Source organism: Mustelus asterias, chromosome 7, assembly GCF_964213995.1.
Source record: "Mustelus asterias chromosome 7, sMusAst1.hap1.1, whole genome shotgun sequence".
NCBI classification, from domain to species: Eukaryota; Metazoa; Chordata; class Chondrichthyes; order Carcharhiniformes; family Triakidae; genus Mustelus; species Mustelus asterias.
The window spans coordinates 90963052-90987839 of record NC_135807.1 but is presented as its reverse complement, the minus strand read 5'-3'; the positions used below and the strand labels follow the sequence as shown (position 1 = coordinate 90987839).

At 42.1% G+C, this 24788-nt stretch overlaps 1 protein-coding gene across 1 annotated transcript in view; it reads left to right on the top strand.

Moving 5' to 3' along the window:
* csmd3b (CUB and Sushi multiple domains 3b) overlaps positions 1 to 24788 on the top strand; it is a 1683329-nt gene that overhangs the window by 898491 nt on the left and 760050 nt on the right. Inside the window, exon 7 of the mRNA XM_078215503.1 lies at positions 5444 to 5521. Coding sequence (XP_078071629.1) covers positions 5444 to 5521 — 78 coding nt within the window. The remainder of the gene's footprint in view (positions 1 to 5443; positions 5522 to 24788) is intronic.

The window sequence follows — 24788 nt, the reverse complement described above, 5'->3', positions numbered from 1 at the left end:
GCAGAAAATTTAGGAGGTTCTACCAGCCATTCCAGAGGAGCTACACACTAATGGAGAGGGCAATTGGAGGAAGTCTCAGGCTTATGAATCCACCTCAATGGAAAAACCTGCAAGGAGCTAAGTGTATTCTCACCCTCATCAAAGGCCTGCATACTTAGCATGGAGGAGAGCCTCACCTTAGAAATTCAACCCTTGACATCAATGGAGATAAATGCTCTCCAACTTTTGACTAGCGGGGAAGTGGAGATGGCCCATGAGAACAAAGATAGGAAAGGGTATGTCAAAGCACTGCCACTCCTCAATGCTTGCTCACATGCTCCTCCCTCACCTGTCAGAGCCCCTCATGGTGCTTTCTATCCCAATGGCAAAGTCTGCCCTTTCACAGATATAGACAGAGTCTTCATGAGACTTGGTAATCCAGAGTCCAGCAGCCATAGAGAATCTGGGCAGCCAGAGTAGGGGAATAAGCAGCCTCCCTGCAACTCTGCTGAAGCCACATTCGTTCCACCAGGTAGGAATAAGTTTTTAAAAAAAGGAAAAGAAAGAATTTGTCACCGTACAAATGACCGTACTGTACTTGGCCATTTAATACTGCTTGAAATTGTTACTATTTTTTCAAATGTTTATTAACTTTTATTTCAATTTTCCTTTTTCCATCTTCCCATTGTTAGCTGCCATCTTTCAAAAGGTCTTCAGCCTTGAGGAAAATAATATGATGAGAGGAAAAGATGAGTGAGGTGGCAGCAAAAGGGATGGATCGCTGAATGCGGACTGCTTTGTGCGAGGGGCTGGCTGGTGGGGTGGGGGTGGCATAGAGCACAATGGTTTCTGAGTTGGTGTACCAGATCACTTCACTGCCTCAGATTAGCTGAAGTGTGCCTAAAAGCATATTTCCTGGTTACAGATGCCTTCGCCACATCAGGCTCCTCTGCATCTTGCTCCTCTCCTTGCTTCTCCTCTTCCTTTCTGTTCTCTAAAGATGCAGGGCAATCAACTTGCTGCTGACACAGCTCCAATCCTCCCTGTTGCACAAAGTTGAGGAAGGTGCATCAGACCATGTTCATTGTGGACACCCTTGCCTTTGCATACTGAAGTGCACTCCAGATCTGTCCAGAATCACACCTGCCCTGACCAAGTGGCTGGTTCAATGACCACTCTTGTGCCCATGTGGCCTTGATTGTACCATTCTGGGCATCAATGGTAGAGTTTCTTACAAGTATCATAAGGTACATCTGTAGACAGCAACCCTTGTGTCCAAGCTGCCCCCCCCAGTGACTCTACTTGGAGGTCTGTATATCTGAGGAAGACTTGACCAAGATGAAGGCTTCATGGTCGCTTCTTGGATCTCTTGTACAGAAATGCATTATAAATAACCTTGGTTATCAAAGTTGCATAGTAGCTGAACATGACTGGAGTGGAATGTCTTTTAATTGATGAATACTGCTGGGTGACCTGAGGGTACTTTGATAACTACATGTATGCAGCTTATAAACTCTCGTACCTGTTACCACTATTCCAAATTTTACTTCAGGGGAAGCAATGGTAATGCCACTGGACTAGTAATCCAAAGGCTCAGGGTGGGGAAAGGCAAACATGGGTACAAATCCCACCACATCAGCTGGTGGAATTTAAATTCAATTAATAAAACTGAATTGAAAGTTTCAAAAGTTTTGACAACTATCGCCAATTGTCGCAAGAACCTATCAGGTTCACTAATCTTCTTTCAGGAAGGAAATTTGCCATTTTTACCTGGTCTGGCCTACATGTGACATTAGATCTGCAGCATTTTGGTTGACTCTTAACTGCCCTCTGAAATGACCTGGCAAGCCACTCAGTTCAAGGGCAACTAGGGATGGGCAACAAATGCTGGCCTTGCTGACGTTGCGTCAAAGAATAAAAAGCAATCCACAAGCCTGCCATAACATCATATGCAAATTGTGTGTCAGTCTTGTTTCTACATTTATTTTGAATAGGTTCAGTGTGATACATCATCACTTAAAAATGATTGTTTGCAGCTAAAAACTTCAATTATTTTCATACAAATTGTGCAGTCTTCATTAAGCAATCAAACCATTGAGATATAGATTCTGCATTTCTCCCCAAAGATTTAGTTTTGTGTTTATTCTTCAGAAATATGATTTTTTGAAAATTTATCGATGAATACAATTCCTATGGAATGCAAAACTGTTGCTAAAATTATATGAAAGTGTGCCTTACCTTTTTATAACGGTCATTATAAAAATCCACTGCTCCGATGTTGTGTTTTCATTTGTTCCAAACTTTTGAGAACACACTTTTCTCTCAATTTTAAAAAAAATATAACCAAGCAAAATATGAAACTTCAGTATTGCAAGTGATTTTACAAAGGCACAGTTAAATTAATCCTGTCTTTATCGCAAGTTACTGTATGAAACTGAATGAAACTGACCATATAATTGTAGTGGTTTTTCTCTGACCAAGCCAGCAGGTGAATGATCTGATCAGAAGTTCGCACAAATTTCACAGAATTGTTACAGTGCTGAAGAAGGCCATTCAACCCATGAATCTGCACCATCTGGCCTTAAAAATCATATTGATAATTCAGGATAATGTACCCATCAGGTTCCTGGAGGAGCTCGCCATGTGGGGAAGTGTAATTCTGATATAGGGCCGAATTTTTCCATGCAGCCCGCCACGGGAATTATAGAGGGCTGGACACGCACCATGCAAAGGTCTGCTGACTTCGGGCAGGATTTTCCGACCTTGGGGCAAGCGTAGCTGGAAAATCCCACCCATCATCTCTACTACTCAAATAAATTAGAGAACATTATCCATCAACATGCTATGCCACTAACCTTCTAAAACTGGCTCCTTTACGAAACAGCTATACAAATATAAAATCAGTTTGTTGTCCTATGTAAATGGTAGAAATTATTTGAAACACAAAGCAATTGTGTGAAAAAAGGCCTGGAAGTTTGTTATTGCAGAATGTATTATTGTGCTCATGATGATCAAGCATAGTTATAATGTAATATGGAAATACAAACTGGAATATGTTTCATGGATATTGCCACTTTAGGTACTTATTAAATCTCATTGGGGCGATTCTCACTATAGCAACCAAATATCCCTTCAAGATTGGGTCCTTCGTCTTTAATACTGTAAAATAAAATCTATAACTTCCCAAATGCACTCAGCAGCTTTCAAAGTGTGCATTTTTGTATCAGAGAGCATCAACAAAATGTGTGCAATCGGTTTATGAAATGGAACATTTCATACATACTCAAAACACCTATTTGCAAAAAATAAACTGGACAAGTACAATTGTGTGTTTGTTTCATTCTTTGCATTTTTAAAATATCCTGTTTAGTGCGAACTGGATTATCTCCTTTCTCAGGATTTACAACCTGAGGAGAGTATCAAAATAGCTGTTTGGGGCTGGATTTTCATGGAGTCCGGATGACTCCGAAGCCTTTCAATTGGCGGGCAGTGATTCTGGAATTTCTTTCCCCGTTCTTGGAGCCAGTCATTTTCACCAGCATGGGATAGGGTGCAGTAAGCGAGCCATACCCTGCACTCCTGACCTGGCCAGCTCCATTGCAGGGTTAGGCATTCTCCCAGTTTTTGTGGAGTTGGGTCAGTTTCAGGGCAGGATTTTTCAGGTGGCAGGGTTCCATGCCCTGCCACCTGGAGAATTGGCACGGAATTGATCCCTTTTGGACGGCAGCTCTGTGGTCCCAGCAATGCCAGTGGCAGCAGAATCCAAGACTGAGACTACAAGTAATCCCCAGATTGTAAATCCTGGAATCCAGGACCAGGAAGTTGGGGAAGAGCGGAAGTGAAGCTCAGAGGAGGTGGGAGTCTTAATGGAATGCCTGGGGAGGAAGAAGCACCTGGGAGTGGTACACCTTGGATGCAGGCATTCAATGGGGACAGGGGGCCATTGAGGAAAGTGACCCCTTTCCTGCCCATGTAGGGTGACTTCCTGGACCCCTCCTCTGTCTCAAACTCCTCCCACCAGTCTCAAAGTTGAAGTCGGGCAAGAAGTGGCGCTTATGTGGCCAACAATTAGTCACTTAAGGGCCTTATTTTGGTTTTGGCAGGGGAACTGACGTAGAGTTCGCTCAATCCATGCAAAATCGCAGACAAGTCAGGGTGGGTGGGGAGAGCAGTGGGAAAGCCACCAAGGTAATTCTCCACCCCTGGCAAATCTACTGGTACCCGTTGAGTTCTACCCTATGACTCACGGTTCATGATCCCGCAGAGGAGTAATGAACAACAGTCTGGATTTTGGGAACATTTTGAAAGGTAAGTCCAAAATGTCTCCCATCCACTTCCCATGGCACCTCATACCCTCCATGCCAACTCAATGACAATTCATGCGTCAACCCCTAACCAGACATCTGGGTTTCCACCTGTCCTCATTATGCATGTTTGGCAGAGAGCCCAGACAAATGAAAACATTAGCTCAGAAGGGAATCTGCTTTGGCAAGTGAAGTGAATTATCAACTTCTCTTGATTGGCATCTTTAAGTGGTTATAATAATTTGATCATTCTGTGATCTCTTTTGTCAATGTCTTAATGTTTATTTGGACAAGATTAAGCGGTGTAAAGATTTTGAAGGCTCTGGTATTGCACTGTAATGGTCTGGCTCATTGACACTTTTATGGGGTTGTAGAAACAACAGTCCTTTTTCCAAAGAACATTTCTGAAATGGTGTTTTATTGTTTCAGCAGTTCCACACTTGCCATTGTTATTATATGGCTCATTCGTAATGAACATACTAAATACTGGGTGAATGGGCATGGAAGGGGCATATGTGGGCATTAAGTTGGCATGTAGAGTAAAAGGAGCCATGATGAGTGGTTGGGGGGCATGAGTTGGCATGGACAGTATGAGGACCATGGGAAGTGACTGGTGGGATAGCCTGAGGGATGAAGGCTGGAAAGCCTAACCATTCTTATTACAAGAGGGACAAAGTGCCAGACAACCAAGGCAAGTCTTCTAACACATTAATATCAGCACTTGCTGGCCCTTTGGTCACCTCGGACCTGCTTTGGGGGTCAGCATGCCTGAGACCCTCATGCACCCGCTGCTCCAGAATGAAAATTGTGTGAGACTGGGAATATTGAAATGAGACGCGTCTGCCATGTCGCAAAATTTGTTGAAAATTTTACCCTTGAGCTCTATTGAGGGTCAAAACCGTTCTTTGTCTTTGTCATATATGAAAAAGGAATTGAAGAAAAACCAAGCAACATTTCTTTTTTTCATTGAAGTTGCCTCTAATTGGAGTTTTCTTTTATATTTTAGCGTTATACAACTTGTGAATTACATCATTTCTTGCGAATAAACTGCATCACATCGACACTGCAGCATATTAAATAACAAGATTCTTTTAAAGGAAAATAGCTTCATTTTAAATTGTTTCTTCTGATGTATTATTTTTGTTTGTTTTTCTAACTAGTGAAAAAGTCCATAGATTTTAAATCTAGAGGAGTTAAATTGTTCCCAGGGAAAGACAACAGCAACAAGTTTTCTATCTGTGAGTCTACCTTTTTGTTACCTTTTCTAGAGGAATAGTGAAATGAGTCTGTGTCATTTGTGATGTGTTCTCTGTGTGCGTTTGTGTGCTTTATCCTCGTTTAATGTTTTGTTGCTAGCCATGGTAGATGCAGCTTTGTGAGAGTGTGCATGGGTATCCTTACTGCTCTCATCGTCAGCACTCAAAGTGATTTGATTTTTTTGGAACAAGAATGAGGAAAACTGCTGTTTTTTAAAAAAAAAAGCTCACATCAGAACCTATGAGAGAAATCAGGTCTGACTTTTTAAACCATTCTTGCATGTTTATTTTGCATGAGGCTTAGGGGGTGATGTGTTTGCATTGATGGTCACCACGTCTGCATGAAAATTCACTTCAAAAGACAGGGTCCAGGAGACAGCATGGAACTGTGATTAATGTTTATATGTCATGGGAAACTGTTTTGCGTGAAATATCTTTCTGTCATGAAAATTGTCAGTGAAGGTTGATGTGCTTCCAGACTAAAGTGACTTGAAATCAAGCACTTCATATTGTACCAGTACAGTGTGAATGTGAACAGTTAAAATATTTGCACTGATTTTTTTTGTTGATTCCATCCCTCTCCCTGGCAATGGTCTGAGGCTGAATTTGATGGTTTGCAAACCTTGGTGTCATATTTGACCCCGAGTTGCGTTTCCGATCACTTATCCACATTATCACCAAGTCTGCTTATTTCCACTGCTGTAACATCGCCCAACTTAGCCCCTGCCTCAGCACATCTGCTGCTGAAACCCTCATCCGTCCATTTGTTATTTCCAAACTGGACCATTCATCTGCATTTCCGGATTGGTCTTCCATCATTCCCCCCGCAATGAACTTGAGCTTATCGAAAACTCTGCTGCCTGTATTCAAACTCATACCAAAATGTGTTCCTCCATCACCCCAGACCTTGCTGATTATATTGTCTTCCTTTAAACAATGCTTCTATTTTCAAGTCATCGCTTTTTAAAAAAATCTCTCTTCCCTCAGCTCTCCCTGCATTTGTAACTTCCTGCCAACCTACAACCCTCCAAGATATCTGCACTCTTACAATGTTGGCCACTTGAGCATCCCTGACTTTAATCACAACTTTTGGTAGCTGTACCTTCAGCTGTTAAGGCCTCAGCTCTGGAATTTTTTTCCCCTGAACATTTGCACCTCACTAACTCTCTTTCCTCCTTTAAGACACTCCTATATTAAATGTGCTATGTAAATGCAATTTATTGTTGTTGGTAAGCTACATTATTCCTTTGTCAATGCGATGTAATTGTTGGCCAGTTTATTCAGTGAATAGATGAAACAGACAATGAGGGTCATTGGCTTGAACAGGTTAGTGCAGAGCAAATTGATTTCAACCAGGATGGTATCAGTGGCAATAGAATTGTCTTTGGTGTCTCCGAAGTAGGTTGGAAAAAGAAAGTCATTCAGTCTCCATTGAGAAAGTAAGTCTCTGTCAGAAAGATGCACCATCCATGTCTAACGAAGGAAGTTAATGATGGTACTAAATTGCGAGAGAAAGTGTATAATACTGCAAAAATCAGCGGTCGGTTAGAAGATTGGATAGATTTTAGAACAGTAAGAAGTCTCACAACAACAGGTTAAAGTCCAACAGGTTTATTTAGTCGCACAAGCTTTCGGAGCACTGCCCCTTCATCAGGTAGCTTGTGCTACCAAATAAACCTGTTGGACTTTAACCTGGTGTTGTGAGACTTCTTACTGTGCTTACCCCAGTCCAACGCCGGCATCTCCACATCATAGATTTTAGAAACCAGCAAAGAATGATTAAAAAAAGAAGTAAAAATTAGGGTATGAGAGCTTATTAGAAACATAATTACAGACAGTAAGCGCTCCGACAAGTATTTAAAAAGGAAAAGAGTAGCTAAACTGAGCTTTGTCCACCCCCACCCACCCCCCCAGACAGTGAATCTGGAGAATGAATAATGGTAAACAAGGAAATGCTAGATGTCTTGACCAGATGGTTTGTGTATATCATCACTGTAGAATCATAAAATCCCTATAGTGCAGAAGGAGGCCATTTGGCCCATCGAGTCTTCACCGACAATAATCCTACCTGGGCACTATCACTGCAATCCCACATGTTGACCCCATTAATCCCTCTAACCTACATATCCCAGGACACTAAGGGGCAATTTATCATGTTCAATCACCATAACCGCACATTTTTGGAGTGTGGGAGGAAACCGGACCATCCGGAGGAAACTCACACAGACACGGGGAGAATGTGCAAACTCCACATCGACAGTGACCCAAGCCGGGAATTGAACCCAAGTCCCTGGAGCTGTGAAGCAGCAGTGCTAACCACTGTGCCACCGTGCCGCCCAAGAAGTCGCAAGAAAAAATCCTAACACTTGAAAATCAAGAGGTAAAAGGGAGGGAGGAACTTACAGCATCGCAGTGACAAGGGAAAATACACTGGGAAAGTTATTAGAACTTAAGGCTGACAATTCCACTGGACCTGATGACTTGCATCCAAGGGTCTTACAAAAATGTCTGTGGAGATACGAGATGCATTGGTTGCAATCTTGCAAAATTCCTTAAGTTCTGTAAAGGTCCCAGTGGATTGGAAAATCAAGAATGTCATATCATTATTCAGGGAAGGAGAGAGACGGAAAGCAGGAATTTATAGGGCAGTTAGCTGAACAACTGTCATAGGGAAAATGTTGGATTTTATTATTAAGGAGGTAATAGCAGAACATTTAGAAAATCACAATAAAATAAAGTAGAATCAACATGACTTTGTGAAAGGGATTTATTAGAGTTCTTTGAGAAAGTAACAAACAAAGTGAATAAAGAACCTTAGATGCAGTGTACTTGGATTTTCAATAGGTATTTGATAAGGTGCCATATTAAAAGCTATTATACAAAAGAAGAGCTCTTACATTTGGCTTCAACATATTAGTCTGGATTGAGGATTTGTTAGCTAACAGACAGCAGAGAGTAGGGACAAATGGGTCATTTTTGGGTTGGCAGTTAATCTGACATATTATCAGTTATTAAAACTGACAATCCAGAGAACTCGCTGTGGAAATTCCAGGCATGTGGAATGGCCACGACAACCACACTCCAGCAAGGATTTAGTGCCTGTAGGAAAGGAGAAAATTGAAGCGACTGGCAAGGAAGAAAAAAGTGTCATGCATCACGCAGTCAATTGCATCTTTTTATTCAATTGATATCTTGGATGGTGTTAATCTAGTAGCTTTTTCAGCTCACACTGCCAGTAGTAAAGGCAGGATTTTCTTTCAGGGAGCATGTTTTGCAAGTCATCCATTTCACAACTCATGAACTGAAATCCTCGCAGATGCCTGACTTTGCACAGGTTTTATGTGTTTCCCACAAGGGTAGTGGGGTTTCTGAGCCGCAAACCAGTGCAATAGGAGTGCAGTGTGGTTTGGACTGGTGAGTGGGTCTCCCCTCCGTACTCAGCGACAACTGCATGGCACCTAACATTGTTTGATGCCCCTAAACCTCTCCACTCACCTTCTCACACCCCCTATTCACTCCCTCACACCCCCACTCCCTCCCCCTGCTGCCCCATTTCCCCACATGTGCCCCCCTGTGTAAAGTAAAGGAAGCACCTGATGCTGATGTAACTATAATGTCATGAAACATAACTAATTAGTTGAGATCTGGAGAGAGGAGAACTCCAAACTCGCCCAGAGTTCCTAAGATATACGTGGAACTGTAAATAAATAATAATGGTTTTAACAAATCACGCCTTGAGTAGCATACCTCGATTGAATCGACAAACCTCGAAGAACCCCATCTTGACCCAAAACACACAATGGAACATGGTGGCAGCAGACAGTGAGGACAAGTCCTGAAAAACTCCAAGAAAAGAGAAGACTACACACCCAGCACGCCTACAACTTCTTGAAAGAAGAATGAAAGGAATGGATTGAACACTCACCCAAAAAGTTGGAGCATCACAGGTACAGCAGATCCATGCTGAGGCACAGACCCAGAATCTGATAGCAGTGAGTACTGACCTGAGTCAACAAGTAACATCAGTGAAGCAGCAACAAGTTCCAAGCCAGGTAGAAGCATGAAATCTACATGGCCACTTCCAAAACTTCTTCCAAGCATTGAAGGCTCGCACCAAGCCCAGCACTAGGACAACTGGAGAAATAGGTTTTCCAGGTATAGAACTACTGATTTTCACAAAAAAGGACAAATGATCAGGTCAGTACATTACTTTATGTAGTTGGTGATATTGCTGATGACATAATAGCAAGACAGGGAGTCGATGAGACTTCAAACTCTAATGACAATGTCTTCCAGGTGTTTGATTTGTATTCCACTGTTTGCAAAAATTGAATTATAGAACAGACTAACTTTAACAAGCAAGTTATAACAAAGACCAGGTGAAAATGTGGATGAATTCATCAATGACCTGTGCAGACATGCAAATAATTGCAACTCCAGAATATTGAGGGAAGAATTGATCCTGATCACGTAGTAGTTTGGGTCCTAGGTGAAGCTCTGTCAGAGCTCTTGCAAGCAAGAGAAGATTTAACTTTAATTAAGGCAGTACAAATCGGTAGGCAAACTGAGCTCAGAAAGCAAAACAGAGTTTTTTGTTTGTGGGGAAAGTGAAGTCCCTCAGAAATGAATGAATCAAGCCATTCAACATGGTGAGAAGAGGGAGAGCATACCAAGACAGAGGCTCACACAAACGGGCACAGCTAGGCCAACTCCCATCTTGAAATGCTCTTGTGTGGTGTGAGAAGTTTGTACAAGCAGGAAGAATGGCCAGCAGGGAGTGCAGAGTGCCACAACGGTGGGAGGTTAGGACATTTTTAAATTGTTTGCTGACCTAAAACAAGGTTAATCTGCAAAAAGAAAAAAAAACAACGCCAATAGTTAATGTAAAAGGGAATTCCAAAATCTATTTGGCATATTAATAGTAAAAGGATGGTAAAAAGAGTAGAGCTAATTTGGGATCAGAAGGAGATTTACACATCAAGGCAGGGAGTGTGACTGAGGTATTAAATGAATACTTTGCATCTGTCTTTACCAAGGAAGAATATGCTATCCAGACTATTGTGAAAGAGGAGAAAATTCAGTCCCCAGGAGGATTTAAAATTGATATGGAGGATGTATTGCTTAGGCTGTCTATACTTAAAGTTGACATGGCACAGTTACTAGATAAGGTGCATCCAAGGATACTCAGGAAAATGAGAATAGAAATTTCAGAGGCCGTGACCATAATTTTTCAGCTTTTCTCGACTCGGCGGGTAGTCCCAGGGGACTGGAGAATTGCAAACATTCTGCCCTTGTTCAAAAAAGGTTGTAAATCTAAGTACAGCAATTATAGACCTGGAAGTTTGATGTCAGTGGTGGGAAACTTCTGGAAATTATAATTCGACACAGACTTCATCATCACATGGGCAAGTGCAGGTTAATTAAGGAGAGTCAGCCTGGTTTCCTTAAGGGGCAATTCTGTTCAATTAACTTGCTGGAGCTTTTTGAAGAGGTAACGGAGATGTTGATGAGGGTGTTGATGTTGTGTACTTGAACCTCCAAAAGACATTCAATACAGTACCACACAACAGACCTATGAGCAAAGTTATAGCTCATGGAATAAAAGGGATGAGTGTCAATGTGGATACAAAATTGACAAAGCAACAGGAAACCGAGTAATGGTTAATGGATGATTTTAGGCCTGAAGGAAGGTATGTAGTGGAGTTCCCCAAGGAACCCTTGCTTTTCCTATCATATGTTAATTATCTCAAGTCTGGATTCTGGACTCTGATCCACAGGGAACAATTTGTGGATAAAACAAAATTTGCGAGCATTATAAGCTGTGAAGAGGAGAGTGTAGAACTTCAAATGAATGTAGACAGGTTGGTGGAATGAGTGGAGAGGTGGTTGATGAAGTTCAAATTGGAGAAATGTGAGGTGATACATTTTGGTAGAAAGAACATGGAGAGAATACAAAATAAAGGGTACTACTCTAAAGTAGGGAAGGAGCAGAAGGACCCGTGTGTATCTGTACATAAGGGTGGTGAATGCGTGGAATTCACTGCCACAAAATGTAGTTGAGGCCAAAACATCTAATTTCAAGAAAAATTTAGATATAGTTCTTGGGGCTAAAGGGATCAAGGGATATGGGAGGAAGGAGAAATTAGGATATTGAACTTGGTGATCGGCCATGACCATAATGAATGGCAGAGCAGGCTCAAAGGGCCCAATGGCCTACTCCTGCTTCTAGCTTCTATAATTCATTAAAGGTGGTAGGACAGATTGAGAGAGAAGTTAATGAGACATATAATATCTTAGGCTTTATTAATAGGAGTATAGAGTACAAGAACAAGGAGGTTATGTTGAACTTGTATAAAATGCGAGTTAAATGTTGGTTGGAGTATTGCGTATTGTTCTGGGTTCCACATTTGAGAAAGGATGTGAACTAATTTGAGAGCATACAGAAGAGATTTACGAGGATGGTTGAGGGATGAGAAACTTTAGTTATGAAGACAGATTGGAGAGTTTGGGACTGGTCTCCTTGGAGTGAAGAAGACTAAGAGGAGATTTGATTGAGATGTTCAAAATAATGAGGGGGCTGGCGAGAGTACATAGGGATAAACTGTTCCCACTCATGAAAGAGGAGAGAACGAGGGAGCACAGATTTAAAATAATTGGTAAAAGAAACAAAAGCAATATGAGAAAAATTGTGTTCACACAGCCAGTGTTTAGGGTTGGGAACGCACAGCCTGAGTGTGTGATGGAGGCAGGTTCAATTGAAGCATTCAAGAGGGAATTAGATGATTATTTAAAAAATAAATAATGTGAAGGATTATGGGGAGAAGGTAGGAGAATGGCATTAGGTGAAATGCAGTTTTGGGAAGCCAGTGTAGACACAATGGGCACTGTAACAATTCTGTAATCTGTAAAGAGGGTGCAAGAACAAGGATGATGAGGGGTTATGTACACAAATCTCTGAAAGTGACGGGAAATTGAGAAAACTGTTAAAAGTGCTTGTGGAAGCGTTGAAATTATAATGCCGGCATGAATTACAAAGGCAATGGAGTTAAGCTAATACTTTATAAATCATTGATTGAGCCTTAGCTGGAGTACTGACTCCAATTTTGTGCACCACATTTTAGGAAGAATGTTAAGCCTTTAGGAAAGTAGTGGGAGAGGTTTGCCAGAATAATAGTAGGTTTCTGAGGCTTTGTTGAACATTTAGAGAAGCTGGGACTGTGCTCCTGAGAGGAAAGAGGTTTAAGGGGAGATTTAATAAATGTTCAAATTTATGAAGGGCTTTGATAGAGCAATGAGGTCAGGTTGCCAGAATGGATCTCAGGTGCTGCTGTCCAGATTCAAGGAGTTTCTTATGTTTTAAATTTCCCACTGCAGCAATGCCCCATCCACCCCATTCCTTGTCCAATACTTTATTAATACCACAACAGAGAAAGCGCCCCCTCAGTCACCCATTCGCTGCTGCAAAATGCTAATGTCCCAGCAACCATCAGAGTCAAGCTGCTGGGAGAGAGGGTGGATTGGGAAGGCAAATAGGTCATGGATGGGATGTTGGGAGGGAGAAAGGGACTGGAGAACGCAAGGGATTGAGACACAGATGGGGAGAGGGAAAGAGTATGGGATTACGGACACTGAAATGCATAAGTGTGGTTTACTCCAACAGTGAAGGATACAACTGGAATCAAGCTTTATATACCTTTATCAGCTTTTATTTACAGATATGGGTGTTTATTTAGCTCAGTTGGCTAGAAAGCTGGTTAGTGATGCAGAGCAATGCCAACAGTGCTGGTTCAATTCATATCATGGCTGAGGTTATTCAAGAAGGCCCCGCCTTCTCAACCTTGCCCCTCGCCTGAGGTGTGGGGATCTTCAAGTTCACCAGTCAGCTTTGTCCCTCAAAGGGGAGAATAGCCTGTGGTCATCTGGGACGACAGTGACTTTACCTTTATTTACAGATATAGGCATCACTAACATGAACCTCCTAATCCAGCAACCAGTTTTGGTTTTGTCAATAACCAACTAATGCCCACCATCTGCATGCAAGTAAACATAATTAGTATACTATTAACAGTACTATTAACAGAGGAATTGAGTGGGCCTGGGTATCAACATTCTCTGCAGAGCTAGGAACAGCAACAAGGTGAGTGAGTGCAAAATCCAGAGTCAAACACCAATAAAGTTATGAATGAAATCTTGGGCCCTAACTGTGGGTAAACAGAAAAAGATTTCTTGTATTGTTGGGGAACAAGGGGATTGATACTGAGGATTCACTCCTCAAGAAAGTCAGGGAGGAAAAGAGAACTGAATATGGTTAGATTAAGGCATGTTTCACCACAAGTGGTTATTGAAGTAGAGACTAGAAAATGAAAAGAGATCAATTATTGAAAAGGAGGAACATGGTAGGATCTGGCAAAATAGGTTTCCAGGAGAGGCACAAATCTCAGCACAGGCACTGGGGCCAAACAACAACCTTCCATGCTGTTAGTTCTAGTTCTATTTTTGAAAACTCTCTTTTATTAAGGCCAAACTAAGGGAATTGTTTAGAAATTTTGCTGCTGAGGTGAGTTTGGAACAAAGTGCCTTATGAATAAAGTGCCTCAAACACCAAATCCACTGGTTCTGGTCAGTCTTTGCCAGACATTTAATTTGTGAAGTCTAAGTACAGAAAAGTGCTGATTAGGGCTCTAAGTTGTCAACTCAACACAGAACCCAAGTCCAAGTGTGAGTCCAAAGGCAAAAGGGATATATTCAAGATGACATTGACTCAGGAGCATGGCCATACCTTGTGCAAAGCTGGAGATTGTTTGGCTGCAGATTCAGAGTGACATGAGCAGGTTATAGGATTACTACTAGTTATGTGTAAAATATTGAGGAATTGCCTCATTGAGTCAGTGAATCTCTCATTGAGTTAGTCCATTGGTTTTGAAAGGAATCTGATGCTTACCAGTTGTAGTAGAAATATAAAAGAGGTGTATGATAAGAAACTTGCAAATGTAATCAAAATTATTACACAGAAAATAACGGTTGTAACAGTTTCTAAATGATGAAAAGCTAGAAAATGTCTCCAAATACACACGAGAGTCTGGGTACATTGACCATTAAAATATCATAAAGAAGTACAGAAAATAATCAGAATAATCTAACAAGGGAATAGGAGTCATGCCTCTGCTGTACAGAACCCTACTTCGATCACATCTCAGGTACAGTGAGCAGTCCTGGGACCCCACTGCTTAGGAAGGGCATATCAGCCTTGGAGGAAGTGTAGTGTAGCTTAAACAAAAACCTGGATGTCAAGGGTGAGAGGGCAAATACAAAAACTAGGGATGTACTCCCTCGTATTCATTAGGTAAGAGGTAATTTGATCATTTCTTTTCAAGGTATTAAAGAGAACAGAGATAGATAGAGAGGGACTAATTGGGGAGACTAGGACTAAGAGGCTAGATATTTGAGCCAAACCTTTCATGAGTGAAATTAGCATAGAAGCACAGAATATGGCCATTCGACTTGTTGTGTATGTGCTGGTCTTAGAAAGAGCAACTCAGCAAATCCCACTCCCTCCCTATCCCCCTGTAGTCCCCCAGACATTTTCTGTTCAGATAATTATCCAATTCCTTTATGAACAATTCATTGAATCTTCCTCCAACATAATCTGAGACAGTGCATTCTCGATTCCAAGCACTCACTGCGCAAATACAATTTTCCTCATGCTGCCTTTGGTTGTTTGCCATTTATCTTAAATTGGTATCCTCTGGTTTTCCAACCCTTCTATCAGTGGAAACATTTTTTCTTTATTAGTCTGTCCAGACACTTCATGATTTTGAATACCTTCCAAATCATCTGTTAACCTTTTCCTCTCTCAGGGGAATGGCTCCACCTTCTCTAATCCACCCACTTAATTGAAGCCCCTCATCCCTGGAATCATTCTGATAAATCCTAACTGCCTTTCCTCTAATGTTTTCACATTGTTCCTAAAGTGTAGTGCCAAGAATTGGACACAACACTTTAGTTGAGGCCAAATGAGTGTTTTATGAAGGACACCACAAAGGGGGTAGGAGAAATTTGGAATTCTCTTCTACAAATGGCAATTGTTGCTGGATAAATTGTCAGCATGGAATCTGAGATTGATAGATTTTTGCGATCTCTAAGTATTAAAGGATATGATGCAAAGCTGAGGATTTGGAATTAGGTCACAGATCACTCATTATCTCATTGAATAGCACAACATGCTTAGGGACTAAATAGGTTGCGACTGTCCCAGCATTGTTATCCCTTTATTAGGTAAAAGAAGACAGTCAGAGTGAGCATTGGCTCCTTGAAAGCTGATAATGGTGATATTATTAATTAAAATAAAGAAATGGCGGACATGCGATGTAATTACTTTGCATATAACTACTTTGCGTCTACACTATTTACTGATGCAGAGATCAGCATGCTAGAAATCCCAAGGAAACTTAAACAGAATCAGTGACAGGAATTCATTATAATTATTATAAATAACATAGCAGTAAAGCAGAAAACAAATTGCAGTGAAGAGTTACAAATCTCTCGGACTAGCTGGTTTCCATCACAAGGATTTAAAGGAGGTACGTGAGAACATTTCAAACATCCTGTTGTGGGGTAAATCGAGGTGACCAGTACTATCAAGAAATCTCACATAATACAAGACTCACAAAGTCAGTGTTTCTGAAATAAAGACGTAACTTTATTAAATCAGCAGCTGCCGGGAGATCATCAAAAGGTTAAACAGCTCTGGCATAGAGCAATAAAACCGCTCCGATAAATCTAACAATACTATTAAAAAAAAACAGATCAATTATAGATTTTTCTCATCAATCATTCCTGCCTTACAATAACTTTAAATCAACCATCTTCAAGATATATAAATCAACAATAATAACAGTCAAATACTCTGGCCAATTGCATTCTACTCCTCAACATAGTGGTATTTTGTTAGTCTGTGAAATCCTGAAACTGACTCCTGATTTGGCAAACCCCTACACCTTGGTTGCCGAGAAACCAAAGACGCTCAGCCTAAAGTTCAAATTCTCGTTCTCACAGGTTCCCTTTGAGTTCACTGTCCAACCAGGTAAACTCGTGACACCACATCTGGGCACCAGTCCATCTCGCCTCAACTGTGACGAAGCCCTCTTCATAATGTGTGATAAAATGTTCTAACTGTTCTCCCATCCAAAACTTTAGCTGATAAATCTTGCATATTTCCAAGGTTCAAATATTCTCTTGAAATATGGCTTGCCCTAATGACTTTTACCATGATGCCTTGTGGTAAAATGCTTTTGACCAAAGTGAACAATATCCCTTAAAATTAATAATTATACATTTAAAATATCAGCATTTAAGTTCTACAATCATAATCATTAATTTAAATCAGTCACTGCATCTCATATGTGTAAATTGCTTTCTGTTAGCTTGTTTTAAAGTCATTTAACTGATATTGCTAGTTCTGTCAGGAACTTAACATGTATTAATTTAAAAAGTCTCCTTCATCTATTTCCCCACTTCACATCCTAACTACAACCTTCCAAAGTTCTCGCGAAGGCAGGTGTATTGAGATAAGCTGCAGAAAAGCCATTGAATGGCCACACAGACTTTGGGGATTAAATGGCCTACACTTATTCCTGTGTTCCTCCCATTCAAGTCAGCCATTATCAATCACCTTCTCAAGAACAACATCTGGACACCTCTATCTTTTCAAACAGCTACTCATGTTCTTTTTCTTTCCAAAGCATTTGAATATGTTAGAAACTCCTTAATTGGGTAAGATAATGATGATGAAGGAGCAGCGCTCCAGGAGCTCGTGATTCCAAATAAACCCTGTTCAAACTGGTGTTGTGAGACTTGTTACTGTGCCCACCCCAGTCCAATGCTGGCATCTCCACATCAAGTTCTGAAAGGACATATTCAAAGTTTCAGATAACATCCAATATAACTGACACCATGCTATATGTACTCTCCTCTAATTTCTCTCCCATACTGTCCAGTTGACTGGGACAGACCTTTACTGATTCCATTCTTATTTATCTGATCGTAGCCAAAATATCTTCCTGTTATCATACGGTTATCTTGAATATCTCCGATTACTCATCCACATGCTTCTATTTGGTGAGATCATCTGAAAGCACATTGTCAGATTCCATATGTATGCAGATGACATCAGCTTGACCTCAACCCACCTCTCTTGACCTTTGATTTGTTGTGTTGTTTCTTTGACATCCAGTACTGGCTGAGCAAAGATTTTCTTCAACACAGTATTTGGCAAATTGAAGTAATTGTCTTTCGCCCTACCACAAAGTCTGTTCCACAGCCAGTAATATAATGCTCCTCCCTGGCCAGAGTCTGAGGTTGAACAAATCTTTGACATCCAATTCAGCCTTGAGATGAGTTTGTGATCCCGTCACTTAAAGCAGCCTACTTCCGCTTCAATAATATTTCTACCCCTGCCTCAGCCCATCTGCTGCTGAACCTGGCATTCATGTTATCTGTACATTTTACTATTCTAATGCTATAAGAACATAAGAACATAAGAAATAGGAGCAGGAGTAGGCCATCGAGCCCCTCGTGCCTGCCCCGCCATTCAATAAGATCATGGCTGATCTGAAGTGGATCAGTTCCACTTACCCACCTGCTCCCCATAACCCTTAATTCCCCTGCCGATCAGAAATCCATCTATCCGTGACTTAAACATATTCAACGAGGTAGCCTCCACCACTTCAGTGGGCAGAGAATTCCAGAGATTCACCACACTCTGAGAGAAGAAGTTCCTCCTCAACTCTGTCCTAAACTGACCCCCCTTTATTTTGAGGCTGTGCCCTCTAGTTCTGGTTTCCTTTCTAAGTGGAAAGAATCTCTCCACTTCCACCCTATCCAGCCCCCTCATTATCTTATATGCCTCTATAAGATCACCCCTCAGCCTTCTAAACTCCGAGTACAAACCTAATCTGCTCAATCTCTCCTCATAATCTACACCCCTCATCTCCGATATCAACCTGGTGAACCTTCTCTGCACTCCCTCCAAGGCCAATACATCCTTTTGCAAGTAAGGGGACCAAAACTGCACACAGTATTCCAGCTGCAGCCTCACCAATGCCTTGTACAGATGCAACAAGACTTCTCTGCTTTTATATTCTATCCCCCTCGCGATAAATGCCAACATCCCATTTGCCTTCTTGATCACCTGTTGTACTTGCAGACTGAGTTTTTGCGACTCATGCACAAGGACCCCAGGTCCCTTTGCACAGTAGCATGTTGTAATTGTTTTCCATTTAAATAATAATCCAATTTGCTATTATTTCTTCCAAAGTGAATAACCTCGCATTTGCCAACGTTATACTCCATCTGCCAGATCCTCGCCTACTCACTCAGCCTATTCAAATCTCTCTGCAGACCTTCCGCTTCCTCCACGCAATTCACTTTCCCACTTATCTTCGTGTCGTCAGCAAACTTTGTTACCCTACACTCAGTCCCCTCCTCCAGATCATCTATGTAAATAGTAAACAGTTGAGGCCCCAGTACCGATCCCTGCGGCACGCCACTAGTCACCATCTGCCAACCAGAAAAGCACCTATCTATTCCAACTCTCTGCTTCCTGTTGGATAGCCAATCCCCAATCCACGCTAACATCCTACCCCCAACTCCGTGTGCCCCAATCTTCTGCAGCAACCTTTTGTGAGGCACCTTATCGAATGCCTTTTGGAAATCTAAAGACACCACATCTACCGGTTCCCTTCCGTCAACTGCACTAGTCACATCTTCATAAAAATCCAGTAAGTTCGTCAAACACGACTTTCCTCTCATGAATCCATGCTGCGTCTGCTTGATCGAACCATTCTTATCCAGATGGCCTGCTATTTCTTCTTTAATGATGGATTCCAGCATTTTCCCAACAACAGACTACTATCCTGGCTGACATCCCATCTTCTAGCCTTCATAAACTTGAGTTCATCCAAAACTTTGCTGCATGTATCATGACTTGCATCATCACCATTCAGCCAGCATTGCTGTGCATGCTGCCCAACATTGGCTTCCAGTCAGTTTTACAGTCTTCATCCCTGTGCTCAAATCCCTGAAACATCATGCCCTTTTCAATCTTAAGAACTGCCTCCAGACCTAAAACCCTCTCAGGTCTCCGTGTTTATCCAATTCCAGGTTGTTGTACACCTCTGATTAATTTACATAGGATATGGATAGGATATATGGCACTGGAACTGGCATTCACCTTGTCCAGTCCATGGCAGCATTTATGTCTCTATTGGCAGACATCCCTTTAGTTATTTAGACCTCGGATTCAGGAACTCCCTGCGTAGATCTTTTTGCTTTCCTACCCACCATCATCTCATTTGAGATGCTTCTTAAATCCTACCTCGTTGATCACCTTTTCTAACCTTCTTAAATGGCTTGGTTACAATTGTTGTTTAATAATGCTTCTGTGAAGCCCCTTGGACACTTCACTATATTAAAGGTGCTATATAATTGAAGTTACTGTTCTTGTAGTAGTTTGGTTGAGATGATGTGATGTTTTTTGTTGACGGTGATGCATTCCTTCATTTTATGTCATTCGCAAAGGGAGTTGATTGATATTCTTATGAAAGGTTTGAGCCTATTTGATTTCTACAACAGGCTTTTAGTGTAATTTCTAATGGTCCACCAGGTTTTCAAGTGATGTTTGCACTCATACTAAACAATGTATTATCCTAAAGGATTTCCTGTCAGAGAGTTTTAGTGTAACCCTGTACTCTGATGCAAAATAACATGAATAAAAGTTATTGTCATTTTGACTTGCACATTTATCTTTAGATTTGGATTGGGACTAGATTTTAAGAAGCAAAATTTGGAGTCTCTTCAATTGCATCTGAAACTGAGATTCAAATGTAATGAAATGTCTGTTGTGTTATTTATTTGCAATTAGGAAGTGTCGTAGTGATCTTTAACATTTTCATAATATACACAGTTCACACAAATCTCTCTATTTGTGAAACAAGAAGCTTTCAATGTCTCCCATATTATTTTTCTATTTCTTTTATGGCTTCTCTCTCCACCAACACTTCTGGAATCCAGCAGAGATCTATCCTTTGCCTTCCCTTCATCCGCCTTCGCATGCTGCCTCACTGAGAACACTATCCACAGAGAATGTGGTATCATTTTAACTAGAGGTGAAATTTGTGCATATGTTAGCGGAGCTGGTGTGGGCTGAATGCTGGTGTGTCTGAGGCCCAGAAAGATTTTAGTTTCCAGGCCTCAGTGGAATCACTGTTTGGTTGGCGAGTGGGGGTGGGAATCAGGACACGAGTGGGCTTGCACGAGGGACTCAACATTACTATCCCCTGAGAAACATTCCTACGTTGAAGAGTTATTTTGCAAAAAAAATGATTATTTTTGCGCATTAGATGCAAACATACAAAAGCAAACCTACAAAAGTATTTTCTATTTTTTATATGTATACGTTTATTATTTTTTAATTTCTCTTATTCAACAAGTACTTAAGTCTTAGCCTTATGTCATTTTTAATCAGAGGAACGATGCTATTTATTTTCTTATTTATTTAATATGAAGAGTGCTGCTGGAGAACTGGAGTCTTATATCAGACTTGCACAAACACACACGCTCACACTTATCCCTTTCTCTCTCTCTCAAACGTACTTACACTTTTACATATACACACACACACACCTGTCCCTCTCACATACACACATACAAACACACACAACACCCCTCTCTCCCTCATTCCATGGCCACTTACTCAATCGCTCCAAGTCTGATGCCTACTCTTTCCGTGGCTGCTTCCCCTCCTACCCCATAGCCACTTCCCCTCTTGTAACATTGTCAACTTTCTCACTTTCACTCTCACCCTGGTCTGGACCTTTGAGTAATTACTTACCCACTGTTTCCAGTTTGTTCAGTCAGAGACTGGCTCCTCATTGCTTACTGCTCGTAGGCTCACAGTCTCTGGGCAAAGAACCTCATCGCATATTTTCAAATTTTATACATCAGCCTGGTCTACCATGGAAGCCCTGGATAAACCCAATGGAACCCTAGGATTCTGCAGAACCCTTTTTGGGAAACCCTGCTGGAGAACTTCAATGGTCTGTTTGCAATTGGGAGGTCCATTCTGTGCATAATACACTAAAAATGACCTCATGGAAATTCTACAAAATTGTTCATGCTTTTGTAGTCTATTCCTCTGCCAATAAACCCAATGCTTGTTTCACTTGTTTTGGCTTTGTTAAGTTACATTGTTACGGTTAGTTATTTGAGTTTCTGTAATCGTAGATCCCTTTTCTTATTTCCAATCATTAAACTCTTGGCATAGGATTTTCACTACTGAGGCAGGTAGCTTGAGTCGGGAAATTTCTGTTCAGTAAGTGCCTCAAAGGTAGCTAATCCTTAATAGCTTCTTCAAACTATGAACCAAAATGAAAACTCAAACACTCGCTAAGATAAGTGGATTTTGAGCTTTTGAAACTCAGACAAGCATTCATGATAGGCTCAGCTATAATACTTGCCCTTGGGAAATGCCAACAATGAAGTCCATTGAAACTGCAGGAACTTTTTTTGTTCTCAACAGCAATGTACTCCAAGAATTTATTTTGCTTTAACTTACAAGAGCAGCCTGGAGGGCTAGGAATTAAAAACAAATTGTCAAGTCATGACACTTAAGTTGACCTTATCTTCCCTTTGAAAACCTATGTCTCCATAAATCCATGTTTCCCATGCTGCAGATTAAGAATCTTGGAAGAGGGGAAGCGGGGTCTGTTTCCACTCAGCACAATTTTCTGTCGACTCGTCTATAGTTCCTTGGGTTTGATCTCCCTCCCTTTTATGCATATAGGGAGTTGCTATAGTCCCAGAGGATAATAAGTTGCTCTCCCCTTTGAGAGAGAGAGCTGACTGGTAGTTATTTTAACCTAAGGGTCACCATGTCTCAGGCGAGGGGCAAGATTGAGAAGGTGGGAACTTCATGAATAATCGCAACCCATACGGGAATTGAACTCACGCTATTGGTGTGGCTTCGCATACAAACGAGCTGTCTCACCAACTGAACTAACCAACTTCCATCAAAATAAAATTAGTCCTGGGAGACAGCAGGGTTGCAAATGTGATCCCGTTATTTAAGAAAGGGGCAAAGGATAACCCAGGAATCTACCCGGGAAAACTGATGGAGGCCATAAGGCAGGATAAGATAAATATACACTTAGAGAAAAATAAATTAATACGAGACAGTCAACATGGTGTGTCCAGAGCAGGCCATGTCTGACAAATTTAATTGAGCTCTTTGACGAGGTGAGTCAGGCTGTAGGTGAAGGTAGTGTCGTGGATGTTGTATATTTGGACTTTCAGAAAACATTTGATATGGTGCCACATGGCAGGTTGGTTAGCAAATTAGAAATGTTTGAAATGGATGGGCCCTTGGCAGCACAGATTAGAAGTTGGCTAAGAGATAGGAGACAGAGGGTTGGTATAGATCGGCATTTCACAGGCTGGAGATGAGTTGAAGGTAGTGTTCCCCTGGGATCAGTGTTGGGACCCTTGTTTTCTCTGATTTATATAAACAATTTAGAGATGGGTATTGGGGGAAAAATCTCTAAATTTACAGTTGACATAGAAATCATAAGCGAGGAAGAATAGTGAATTTTGAGGATGACACCGAGTAACTTCAGAGGGGCATTGACAAGTTGGTCAACTGGACAGACACCTGGCAGATGAATTTGAATGCAGCAAAATTTGAGGTATGCATTTTGGTAGAAGAAACATGGGGAGACAATACAAGCTCATTGATTCAACTTTGAGGGGAGTACAGGAGCAGAGGGACTGCAGGGCCTAAGTGCATAATTCTCTAAAAGTGGCCAGGCAAGTTGAAATAGTTGTTAAGAAGGCTTAAAAGATCCTTGGGTTTGTAAATAGAGACAGAGGGGCCGATTTTACCAAATCGGGACTAAGTGCTGGGTCCGGTCGTCAAACGGATCCGCGCCCGGCAGCCGCGCTCCAGCGCTCCCAAATGCCTTTTTTCGGCGCCGGTCTATTGGGCGGGGCTGAGCGCTGTTGGAGCAGCCGGAGCTCCAACTGCACATGTGCAGTTCGGAACAGACCGCAGGCAGCGCGCCCGGGCACGAAAGGCAAAGCAGCACAGACCGCAGAGAGGATGAAAGGAATTCCCTTCGGAGGATAATGTCCACGTTATAATCACAGGAACTAAAAACCTGACAGTCCAAAATCTGGGATAATATTTCAGTAAGAAGTCTCACAACACCAGGTGCAACAGGTTTATTTGGTAGCAAATACCATAAGCTTTCGGAGCGCTGCTCCTTCGTCAGATGGAGTGGAAATGTGCTCTCAAACAGTGCACAGAGACACAAAATTAAGTTACAGAATACTGATTAGAATGCGAATCCCTACAACCAGCCAGGTCTTAAAGGTACAGACAATGTGGGTGGAGGGAGCATTAAACACAGGTTAAAGAGATGTGTATTGTCTCCAGACAGAACAGCTACTGAGATTCTGCAAGTCCAGGAGGCAAGCTGTGGGGGTTACTGAGAATGTGACATAAATCCAACATCGCGGTTAACCGGTGGGGAGGAGGGATCGGCCGCAGACTGGCAGTGCCCCCCCCCCAACCCCAGGGGCAGAGACGTCACTCCCCTTCTCCCCCCGCACCGCCCCCCCCCCCCCCGCCCCCCAGGGAAAGGGAGAGCAAGACCAGGAACGTGCAGGAGGCTGTCGACGGACTGCAGATCGGAAGGATGGTGGAGGGAGACCAGCGATCAAGCTAGGTCGGGGGTGTACCTCCCAGGGGGGTCCGATCCTGGGGGGGGGGAGGGGGGCGGGTCTGCCAGCAGGGCCTGCCTCTCGGGGGGCGTTGTGGGGGTGGGCTGCCGGGGTGGTTCGCGGGGGGGGGGGTCCGCGAAGGATGGTCGGGGGGGATTGGCTTTGGCGGTTCCCCTGCTGAATTGGAGTCCCATTCGGACTTTTATTTAGCAGGTCGTTTAATGCGCGGACGCGAAATGGGCCGCAACCTGGTAAAGTTGGATTCGTCGGTAAAGTTGGGCGCGAGCTTCATTAAGTCGATTTAAATGCATGCAAATGCATTTAAATCGTCACGCCGGCCGATTCGGGCACGCGCCAGACCCGCGCCCGGATCGGGGCTTGGTAAAGACGCGATCTGCCATGAGTCGGGTGCAGATCGCGTTTTAGGCCCGACGCCCAACTTTACCGCGATTCGGGACCATAGAGTATAAAAGCA